At 33.9% G+C, this 12,137-nt stretch overlaps 1 protein-coding gene across 1 annotated transcript; it reads left to right on the top strand.

The window, feature by feature from the left end:
• Positions 1-8,014: 8,014 nt before the first annotated feature.
• On the top strand, positions 8,015-9,389 carry LOC120129991. The gene is made up of 2 exons (XM_039147356.1): positions 8,015-8,585; positions 8,947-9,389. The coding sequence occupies exons 1-2, from the start codon at positions 8,015-8,017 to the stop codon at positions 9,387-9,389; spliced, it is 1,014 nt and encodes a 337-aa protein (XP_039003287.1).
• Positions 9,390-12,137: the final 2,748 nt, after the last annotated feature.

Genomic DNA, 12,137 nt, shown 5'->3' on the forward strand with positions numbered 1-12,137 from the left:
ATAAGTATAAAAGAAGATGCCCATGTTATGTGTCTTGAGAGCTAGGGGTATAGTTGGCATGCCAAGAGTCGAGGGTCTACGTGGTCCTTAGGGACATATATGTATTCCTTGGAACATGTGTGAGGTCTTTTGAGACACATACTTGATCCTTGCATATGTATATGATTCTTAAGGAATGATATGTGGTCCTTAGGGACAACCTTATATGGAACTTCGGTGCAATTTATATGAGCTGTGGTGACAGCATTAGTGCACAACCTCTATAGACTCACATATCTATGGTTCTCACATGTGTACATGGGCTAATAAAGGAAATAATATAAAAGAACCTTGCATGATAGTATGCGATTGGTTTGTAATCTTTATGGTGTGAAGTGATAAATGTGATATGATGATGTGTATATAGCTTGGTTAAGAGGAATAGATGCAAGAACATATGACAAAAAGATAAAGAACGAAAATAAGACTAATAAAGAGATAATAATAAATACCTTACATATGATTTACATGTTTTGTGCTATGAAACCTGTTATAAGAATTATATGATGTGATGTGTCCTTCCTTGAGAAATGATATGTGTGTTATATGACAAAACTAATATAATAGGTACCAGATCAATTGTTAAATTGGATTACTTATAATGATATATGATAAGAAAATGTGAATGGTGTGTGTACAAGTGGATAGTGGTTGCATGACAGAATGTATGATTGTGTCTGATATAATAAGTATAGATTATGAATGCATTAGTAGGAATTATATGTTTTTATGCCTCACTAAGTCATCGACTTAGCGTGTGAGTATTTCACACGTAGGTTCCGGAAAGCTAGAAGAAAAGTGAAGAGGAGCAAGACAGTTCAGTTACTTCTTACCGAAGATCAGATCAGAAAAGATATCTTGAATTAGATGGATTCTGTATATTGAATATAGTTGGCATGCACAAATTGATTGAGTTAAATAAACATCTATGACTTTAATAAAAGTTTTAAATTTTCTCGAGTTTTTGTCATGAGTCAAAGTTTGAAAAGTCAATATGACACCTCAGACTCGTATTCGGGTCGGGTACGGGTTGGCGGTGTTACATTTAATGGTATCAGAGCTAAGGTTTAATCGATTCTCGGCGTAAACCGAAGTCCAAAGTGTCATAAAATGTGTACATGCCAACACAAAGTGAAAAATTTTCTGATATGACATTGTAAGGAGTATGTTGTCTTGCTAATAGAATAAGATTAGTTTAATATAGTAGAAATCTAATTAGGAAAATTTCAAAGATATTGAGGGGTGAACCTGATGGTAGTAGAAATTCACCTGCCCTGGCCAGGCAAGAGGAAGAGCGGACACCTCAGGAAGTGCCTCATAAGATCAAAGACTGATTTCAGAAAGTTGAAATCATATTAGAATAATGATAGAAAGTTTTCACAGGTTCGAATCAGAAAAGTGATATGAAGTATTCTTATTATTTCATGGATACGATAGAATATGGTGAACAAGTGTCATCATAAGAAAGTTAAAAGATCAAATGATGTGGTGAGTATTTACAGAAGAGCTTAAGAATAAGTGCATCAGTAACAAGTGTATAAAATATATGGAGATAGAGGTTATGAATTTGAAACAAAGGGAATTGAAACGTGTATGGATAAGAATGGAGTTTGATAAACTGAAGGAATTACTATTAGGCTAAAGTAAAGGAAATGAGATATGCAAGTGGTTATGAATGGATTGTGCTCCGATGGAAGGAGTGTTATAGTGTTAAAGTTCTAAGGAGAGAGTTCAAAAGGATTAAAAGAATTGGTAGTTTGGGTTTCAAATACAACCTTGGTTGGAATTAGTTGTATTCCATATCAAATGATCAAATCTGAGGGAAGACAAATACGTTTGAATAGTAGAGTTTGGTACTGGAAGATTAAATAAGGAGTTAAGAATGAATATGAAATTAAGTTTAGAAAGGAAAGGGTAATGTCTGAGTTTGAACCCAGGAAAAATTGTGTTGTGAACGAGTAAAAATGTGAGTTGAATAACTTAAACAAATAAATACTGAGTTAGTTTCGACCGGAAAGAGTGCATATGATTGGAAGAACTGTTACTGACAAAGTTAAGTGATGAAGAATGTAGTTAAAAGATTAAAGATGATGACAGGATAAGCTAACAGAGTATGGCGTAAATTTGTAAATGGTTATGGATTTGATTATGTACGGGTGATGTGGTGAAAGAGTAAAAGCTTATTATGTTTGAAGGAAGTCAAGGATATGTGTATTGTGATTTGAATAAGGACTTTACGAAGAATAAGATCTGTGCAAGGAGTGTTGATTATCAAAGTTATGAAGAGATGATAAAGATCAGTAATCTGAGATGAGCATAAGTGAGAGGAAAAGAGTATGTGAGCATGAAAGAAAATATATGATTTGTATAAGAAGATTTTGATTGTTATTGAATAAAGGAATAATGGAATAAGGAAATGAAAGGATAAAGTTTAAAGAAGCAGATGTGATAAATTTTATGGTTCTTGGTCAAGCAGATTTAATCAGAGGAATAAAGAATGATTTATATGTATTAAGGAAGTTTAAGAAGTAGTTAAGTGATGTTGGAATAAAAGTTGGTTATTATTGCAAGGCAATTAAAGATTGCTCAAGAATTTGATTGAGTTATGAATTTTGAGCGATAAAAATTGATGCTACTGGTTATATGATAAGCGACAGTAAATGAATGAATATAGGAAAAGTTAGTTGAAGAACCAAAGGATTGATAGAGTAAGTAGATGAGACAACATAAGAACATTAGGAGAAATGTTCTTATCAAAAAGTGTGCAATGAAAATTTGGGGATGAATTTTCTTAAAAGGAGGGGAGATTTGTAACATCCTTAATACCGGGTTAGTGATTAAATGGTAAAATTTTAGAATTTGGGGATAAAAGTAGGATAGCTGAAAGTTCAATGATTTAGATATGAATAATTCCTTATTGGATTAGATGAAGGGTATAATGGTAATTTCACAAGAAAGATTTTTTTCTTCCTCCTTTATATAGGATATAACACGTGGAAATGAAGGGAGCAAGGTTCCAGTTTCCAGAGTTCTCTTATTCTCCTTTCTTCTTCACGTGTGGAAGCCAAGAGCAAAGGTGAGATTTCTTATTAGTTGGTTTTTAGTTGAAATTAAGATTGTGTTTTAATCATAAGATGATACTTAAGCTTAAGGAAAGCTTAAGTTATCTTAAAACTATAAGATGAAAAAGATAATATGGATCAAAGATTGGAGTATTTAAGTAAAATTTTGAATAAAAAGGTTTAAATGAATTTAGAGGATGAATTTGACTTGTCATATATGAGAATGAGAAGCTAGAAGTGTTAGAATTAAGTTTGAGTAACATGGAAAATTTGGTGTGATTATTGATTTCTATATGGAGAATAGAATTTTGAGGTTTAAGATGAAATAAATGGGTATAAATTAGTTTAAGTATGTATATATGAGTTAAGAATATTAAAGGAAGCGAAATAGGAAGTGTGAAGCTGAAAATGAAGTGATTTTCGAGCTCAAAACATGATTTATGGGCTAGGGGAATTGGTACCCATTCAATGGAAATCGGTACCCATTCAATGGGAATCGATACCCCCTCAACCGAACCAGAAATTCTAGAATGTCATAGGGGAACCGATTCCCCCTCTAAAGGAAAGTTGTGAATATTGGTTTAATAGGTTCGTTTAAGTTGTTAATATCCAATTACAAGGTGTAGGTATCTAATAATTGCCTTAAAATGTACATTTATGTAGATTCTAAGCGTAAAGCAATTCCAGAATATTTGGCAAGTAAGATCGATCAATGAAAAGATAAGAGATCGGTATTGACTAGTGAGGCCAGGTGAGTGCGTATTATTATAATATACATATTGTATATGAAAATTGGACTTGCGACAAGTCTGGTTCCAATATGATTGTAGGAGTAGAAGTATGATTATGTTTGATATTGTGTGACTATGTTTTGTTCGTATTATATGTTATGTGGTATGAATTTATATGATATGTGTTATATGACAATGATTTATGTATTATAGGAAAATTGTTATATGAGCTATATGAACATGGGATATAAGTTATAGGATCACAAATTATGTAAAGTAATCACGACTTATGTGTTAACAAGAGAAAGTGACATAAAATATGGAACAAGATATAAATTACCTGATTTAGATATAAGGGAATTGGTGGAATCAACTTAAGGGATTAAATAAAATGTGAGATAAGTTAAATAACATTGACCTATATAACAATATGAGATTAATAGATATATATATATATATATATATATATATATTAGGAGATATTAATAGAACTGATTATAGGGATATGTAAGATCAATTATATGGTAAAGATCTATGAAGCTATAGGAAGATGTTATAGGAGCTTTTGATGATAATTTATTAGAAGACTTGCATATGTGATAAGTATGTGAAATTGAATTAGGCAAATATGTGTAAAGGTTATATAAATAATAGAAACATAAATGAGACAAGTAAGTAATGCGATGATCAATTATGGGAAATTGTGCATTAGAGTTATAAGATTTATGGAGAATGGAGGAAAACTAGATAAGACTGAACTATAAAAGGAACTGAGAATAATATATCACTTAGGAGATTTGGATATAAAGTGATGATATGCACATAGAATATAAAAATACATGTTTATAAATATGACATAGGTTATGTGTTATATGATAAATATGAATATATGAGAATAAGAGATAAAATAAGTGACTTTGTGATGGAAGCTACATGACCATGAATGATGTGAATAAGAATAATTTAAATACTATATAACTATGAGTATTTGAGTATGTATCTAGGTGATGTGATGTATGAGGTAGTATGAAATATTATAAGACTATGTGATTATATGAGAAACAAAATAGATACATGTGAATTATATAGAAATGAACTACGTGAATGGGTGTGATCTTATGAAAATTTATGATGAGCTATGTGAATGAACTATAAGATTATGTGTATATGTAATTATGAGAAGTCATAATAATAGAATGTAAGCAAGGTGTCAAGAAATGTAAAATGACACGAAAAGTTATATAAGCTACGTGATATGTGAAAGTGAACTATGTGTTATGTGAAATGATAAGTATAAAAGAAGATGCCCATGTTATGTGTCTTGAGAGCTAAGGGTATAGTTGGCATGCCAAGAGTCGAGGGTCTACGCGGTTCTTAGGGACATATATGTATTCCTTGGAACATGTGTGAGGTCTTTTGAGACACATACTTTATCCTTGGCATATGTATATGATTCTTAAGGAATGATATGTGGTCCTTAGGGACAACCTTATATGGCACTTCGGTATATTTCTACACGGCACTACAGTGCAATTCTACGTGGCACTTCGGTGCAATTTATATGAGCCGTGGTGATAGCATTAGTGCACAACCTCTATGGACTCACTTATATATGGTTCTCACATGTGTACATGGGCTAATAAAGGAAATAATATAAAAGAACCTTGCATGATAGTATGTGATTAGTTTGTAATATTTATGGTGTGAAGTGATATATGTGATATGATGATGTGTATATAGCTTGGTTAAGAGGAATAGATGCAAGAACATATGACAAAAAGATAAAGAACGAAAATAAGACTAATAAAGAGATAATAATAAATACCTTACATATGATTTACATGTTTTGTGCTATGAAACCTGTTATAAGAATTATATGATGTGATGTATCCTTCCTTGAGAAATGATATGTGTGTTAGATGACAAAACTAATATAATTGGTACCAGATCAATTGTTAAATTGGATTACTTATAATGATATATGATAAGAATATGTGAATGGTGTGTGTGTACAAGTGGATAGTGGTTGCATGACAGAATGTATGATTGTGTATGATATAATAAGTATAGATTATGAATGCATTAGTAGGAATTATATGTTTTTATGCCTCAGTAATTCATCGACTTAGCGTGTGAGTATTTCACACGTAGGTTTCGGAAAGCTAGAAGAAAAGTGAAGAGGAGCAAGACAGGTCAGTTACTTTTTACCGAAGATCAGATCAGAAAAGATGTCTTGAATTAGATGTATTCTGTATATTGAATATAGTTGGCATATACTAGTTGATTGAGTTAAATAAACCGCTGTGACTTTAATGAAAGTTTTAAATTTTCTCGAGTTTTTGTCATGAGTCAAAGTTTGAAAAGTCAATGTGACACCTCGGACTCGTATCCGGGTCGGGTACGGGTTGGGGGTGTTACAATTACCTGCATAGTTGATCTGTACATTAGCATCTTGCAAGGGTTTTTTCTATAGATTGTCGATAATCTGTTGCAGAGATGAGAGTTTTGGTGCTGCTCCAAGGAAATGCCCAACTAGTGAGAGTCTCCATTCGGCTGTTTCGTCCTCGAAAACTTCAGGTGGAGGGTGAACGGTCGGAGTCCCGTCTCGCGAGTTTGGGGGAAAATATTGCAATTGGTTACCGACAGAGCAGGAGAACAATTTTTGCCAATCCATCAGAAGATTGAATGAATCTTATACAGCTGAAGATTAAAGAACAAAAAGAGTAATTGAAGAAAGAATAATCGATTCGCCGGGAGCACAGCTACAAAATCTCAGTTTTCATCAAACATGCTAACGTACGCCATTCGGATCATGAGCATATAGGAATGATCACTTCCTCAGATATGCTAGAGTTCCAAGAAACTACCCATGATCTACAGTTGCAAGACCATCCATACTTTGGCCCTACCTTTTCATGGAGTAATAATCAAACTGAAAATTTCCTTGCTCGTAAACTAGATAGATTTTTAATCAACCCTTTGTGGTTTGAAACTTTCCCTCACTCTTATGTGGAATTCATGGCACCTGGCCCTTCCGATCACTGCATGGTAATTGTGGAGCTTAGCAAAGAAGTCCAAATCAATAGACCCAAACCGTTCAAATTCTTCAACTGTTGTACACTTCACCCGAATTTCCTTGAAATTGTTAGTCAATCTTGGAACTTGGAGACTAAAGGCAACCCAATGAGGACTTTATTCACTAAGCTTAAACATCTCAAAGTTAGTCTTAAAAATCTTAACAAAGATTACTTTAGTGACATTTCAGCCCGAGTCTTACAAAAGTGAGAAGAACTTCAATTACAACAAATTATTACTTTAAAAGGTGATGAGCCCATGGAGAAGGAGCTTGAGTTGCAGAGAGAGTTCAACTCGTTAGAAGAAGCTGAGTCAATGTTTTTGAAGCAAAAAACTAAAGTGCATTGGCTAAAAGAAGGTGACAAGTGTACCAAATTTTTTCATTCAGTCATTGCTACTAAAACAAAAGACAGACCATAAGGGTGTTGGTTAACAATCAGGGGAATAAACTTGAATCTTTTGATGATATGTCCTTGGAACTTATTGATTATTTCAAAATGATGCTAGGATCCCCTGATCCTAATGTCAAAGTAAGCTCACCTACTCTACTCAAAGACTTGATTCACCCTCCATCCTCTGTTGAAGAAAAGGAAATTCTTGCTAAAGATATTACCAATGAGGAGATTAAAGAAGTTATTTTTAGTCAAGACAACGACAAAGCTCCAGGCCCTGATGGTTTCATTTCTCTCTTTTTCAAAAAAAACATGGCTAGTGGTCGGTAATGATGTTATTAAGGCTGTTAAATATTTCTTTCAAGAATCATATATTCATCCAGCTTTTAATTCGACTACTATTGCTTTGATTCCTAAAATGCCTAATCCTAGCAAAGTATCAGACTTTCGTCATATATCTTGTTGTTCTGTGATTTACAAGAGCGTCACTAAAATTCTAGTCAAAAGGATGACTTCTTTGCTTCCAAGGCTTATAGCTCCAAATCAATCTGCTTTTGTCAAAGGTAGAAGTATTGTCGACAATACCCTTCTTGCCCAGGAGATCGTAAAAGGCTATGGGAGGAAAATCATCTCACCAAGGTGTGCTTTGAAAATTGATCTTCAAAAGGCTTTTGAATCTATCAATTGAGACTTCATTTCAACAATACTAAAAGCCATGGAATTCCCTCCTAAAGTCATTGATTGGATTACTAATTGCTGCTCGGATACAAGATATTCCATCGACATCAACGGAAGTTTGATTGGTTATTTCAAAGGTGCCAAGGGGATTAGACAAGGAGACCGTCTTTCTCCCATTTTATTTGTTCTGGTAATGAACTTTCTGTCCAATCTGCTCAACACTGCTACTAATAAGGGGGTCTTTGCTTTCCATCTAAAATGTAAGAAAATCAGTCTCACCCACTTGTCTTTTGCCGATGACTTATTAATATTTTGTAAAGGTAATATAGAGTTTGTAATGGGAGTCATAACTGTTCTGGACAGTTTCTATGAGTTACCTGGGCTGAAACTTAATGCAGGAAAATGTGAAATCTTCACTACTGGTTTATCTATTCACATTCTTTATACTATCATAATCTCTTCTGGCTTTAAACCTAGTAGACTGCCTATCCGTTACCTGGGAGTTCCTCTAGTCACCAAAAAGCTCACTGATAAAGATTGTCAAGCCCTACTCGACAACATCAAGAATAGACTTCATCAGTGGTCTAGGAAGAAAATGAGTTATGCAGGTAGGATTGAGCTCATTAAGACTGTTTTATTCAGCGATGATAATTATTGGTGTAGGCAACTTGTCTTACCTCAATCCATAATCAAGAAAATCGACCAATTGTGCTCGAGATTTTTTTTTTTTTGAAAGGCTCAGATACATCTGCTGCTAGAGCAAGGATGAAATGGGTTAAAATTTGTAAGCCTAAATCTTAAGGAGGCCTGGGTCTCAAGGATATTAAATCCTGGAATATTGCATGTTTAATTCAGCAGACCCGAAAACTGCTTGCAGGAGAAGGTTCATTGTGGGTAGCATAGACGCATAATTATATCATCAAACACAAAGACTTTTGGACCATGGCTGAACTATTGAATTCCTCTTAGTGTTTCAGACGTATATTGAAATTAAGATGCATTGCAAACCTCTGGTTGTTTCTTCTTCTGCTATTAATACGAAGGAAATTTGGGAAGGTAGTCGGCCAAAAGACAACAAAGTAACTTGGGAAAAACTGATCTGGTTTCCCCTTCATATAACGAAGCACAGTGTGATTTCTTGGAAGACTTTATTAGATCGGCTTCCCACCAAGGACAGACTGCAACGCTTTGGTCTGGTTACTAATACTGATTGTATTTTCTGTTCTGAAGCTAATGAAACACAAAATCATCTATTTGCCAACTTTTTACAGACATCTTCAATCTGGAGGTCTCTTCTTCAACTTTCTGGTTTGAACAGACCATCATTTTCATGGTACAATTTGCTGGAATGGGCAGTCAATACATGGAAAGGTAAATCTATGATTTCTACTATTTTGAAGCTCTCTTGGTGAGCTTTTAATTACACCATATGAGATGAAAGGAACCGAAGAATCTTCGCAGGAAAATGCAGAAGTGAAGAAGATGTTATTAACATCATTAGGTCGATTGTTGGAATTGTCTTAAGTAATAGGAATATTAATAGAATTGATAGCACAAATTTAGCTCTATGTAACCATTGGGGTATAGTCTAATTTTGTTGTACATAGGTTCCCCTATTTTTTGTTCCTATGATTGGATTGTTTTGTAAGCAGATCTCTGCTTTCTTGGGTAATAAAATTAAATTATCCAAAAAAAATTGTTTGGTTTAAATCCAATAATAAAATAAAGTCGATTTATTTAATTATTAATATATAAAAATTAAATATACTATATGCATACTTCATCTAAATAAATCATAATGTTGTAATTAAAAAAATATCTATATCTATTAATTTAAGAGAAAATAACTTCAGTGACCGAAAATGCCTTATAATATACGATTTTAACCAACTTTTTTTGGATTTACGAAAATGACCAATAAATTCGTAATGCGAACTCCAATTTCGCAACACAGTTTCCAAATTCACAACGCGAATTTGTAATTCACAACATAGTAGTCAAATTCGCAAAGCGCATTTATTTTCACAACACGAATTTTATTTTCGAATTCGAAACACAATATTAATTTCACAACACAAATGTAAACAATATAATCGCAACTCATAACCTAAAACCCAAAGTCACAACTCAATCTCATCTCCATCTCTCACTCTCTACGGCGACATCCGTCCCCATCTCTGGCGAAATCCATCCCTATCTCCAGCGAAATCCGTCTATCTCCGTCTCTCAGAGCCACCCTCACAACCATTCACGACCACAAATGGAAAATCAACCACCGAGGGTTAGTTTTTTTTTTTGTTTTTTTTTTTGAATTTTTTTTCTTATTATTAGATTTTTCATATTTAAATTGATGATAAATTTACTGGAAATTTCAATATATAGATTAATCATTTCACTTAGATTGCTTAGTAAATTCATTCGGTTGCTGTCAATACTGCTAAACTGTTTAGTCTTTAACCCTGTGAAGTTAGTATTTATCTTTGTTTTGTCTTTTGGTTGAAGTAATGCAATTCATTCAAGTTTCAAGTTGCAGAAGAATAGTTTTTGAAACTTAAATTCGCAACACGAAAATCGCAACGCGAAAATGAAAATCGCAACGCGATTTTAGTTTCGCGTTGCGATTTTTATTTTCGCGTTGTGAATTTAAGTTTTAGAAACTACTCTTCTTCTGTAAATTGAAACTTGAATGAATTGCATTACTTCAACAAAAAAACTATAATAGAATAATGACTTGGGTGAATACCGTACTAGTTTTAAACATATTTGGCTTTGTTTTCACTGTTTAATATCATGTCTGTTTATAGTGTATAATTTGTAGTTTTTGGTATATCTAACTTGGTATGTTTATTGTTTTTGTTAGAAATTTTTTTCGGCTTCATTGACTATAAGGAATAAATTAAGCCTAGCCACTACAATAGTGTCGACACTTAAACCTGTACAAATAAAATTGTTTGAGGATACATGCTTCGGGCAATGGCTGAAAGTACAACATCCAGGTGGAGATGCTATGTTGACTCAATTGTTTCTTTAGACCATGACTAATGATCTACCCAAGAGGATACAACGTGGTGATGAAGAGATATGGTTTCATTTTCCATCGGCATATACTTGTTTTGGGCGGGAGGAGTTTTGCTTAATCACTGGTCTACGTTTCAGACACGATGAAGTAGGTCGGTACACTAGTCATATCGCTCTCCCATCATGGTTATCTCGGGTTTTTCCTGAGCTGGCAAAGGAGAAGCCCAGTTTACTCATCGACGACTTGAAAAGATTACTTCTTAAAGATGATTTTACTCTGATGGATGACCTTGATGTTGTCCGAGTATGACTTTTATTACTTTTGAATGCCGGCTTTTTAGGCAAAGAGGCTAGACAAACTATTTCTGATGACCTAATATTATTGGTAGATGACCTAAATGCATGGAACGTGTTTCCGTGGGGTTCATATATATGGAAAGCTACCTGGAAAAAGTTTTCGTCTGCCTTTGAGGATCGTCGTAGTTTGCGTGGCGATGGATCCAAATACACTTTGGTAGGCTTTATTGGGCCTTTAAGGTAAAAATTTATATATAATGTTTCCAAAATTATAATTAATTATTTAATAATTACTAATGTTTGTGTATTATATTGTTTGTAGATTTGGATATTTGAGGTTTTTCCCAACATGCGGACATATGAAAGAAAAAATTCAAATGATATTCCTAGGGCTATTACCTGAAGAAGGATCCGGTTGTTGGATTGGGAATATTTACTACCATATACGATGATGAATGATGTAAGTTAACACAAATACTACCATATATAAACAAGTTATTACTAGTAGACGTTTAACTTTGTTTGAGCTTTTATATTGTTAGGAGGCCAACTATCCATTACAAAGGCTGACACCCACAGAGGCTATGCTTGCCACTGATTGGTGGCAAGTTAGTAAGTATTTTTTTATGGGACGGATGATGAGCACCCCCACTTCGAGAGCCATCACCTGATCGAGCCGATTCTACAGCTCGACACCTAGAGCCATCACTGGATCGAACCGATTATACACCTCCACAATGAGAGCCATCACCTATTCCATCATATCATCGAGCCTCTTCTTCACCATCACCTCATGATAGGCGACCGGCAAAGATGTCATGACATTTATCTCCCTGTTCTCCACC

The sequence above is a fragment of the Hibiscus syriacus genome, unplaced genomic scaffold (assembly GCF_006381635.1).
Source record: "Hibiscus syriacus cultivar Baekdansim isolate YM2019G1 unplaced genomic scaffold, ASM638163v2 tig00110505_pilon, whole genome shotgun sequence".
Lineage (NCBI taxonomy): Eukaryota > Viridiplantae > Streptophyta > Magnoliopsida > Malvales > Malvaceae > Hibiscus > Hibiscus syriacus.

Coding starts and splice junctions, on each gene's coding strand:
- LOC120129991 (XM_039147356.1), top strand. CDS start 8,015: ATGGAATTCCCTCCTAAAGTCATTGATTGGATTACTAATTGCTGCTCG. Junction 8,586..8,946: donor GAAGAAAATGAGTTATGCAG/GTAGGATTGAGC, acceptor AATTCCTCTTAG/TGTTTCAGACGTATATTGAA.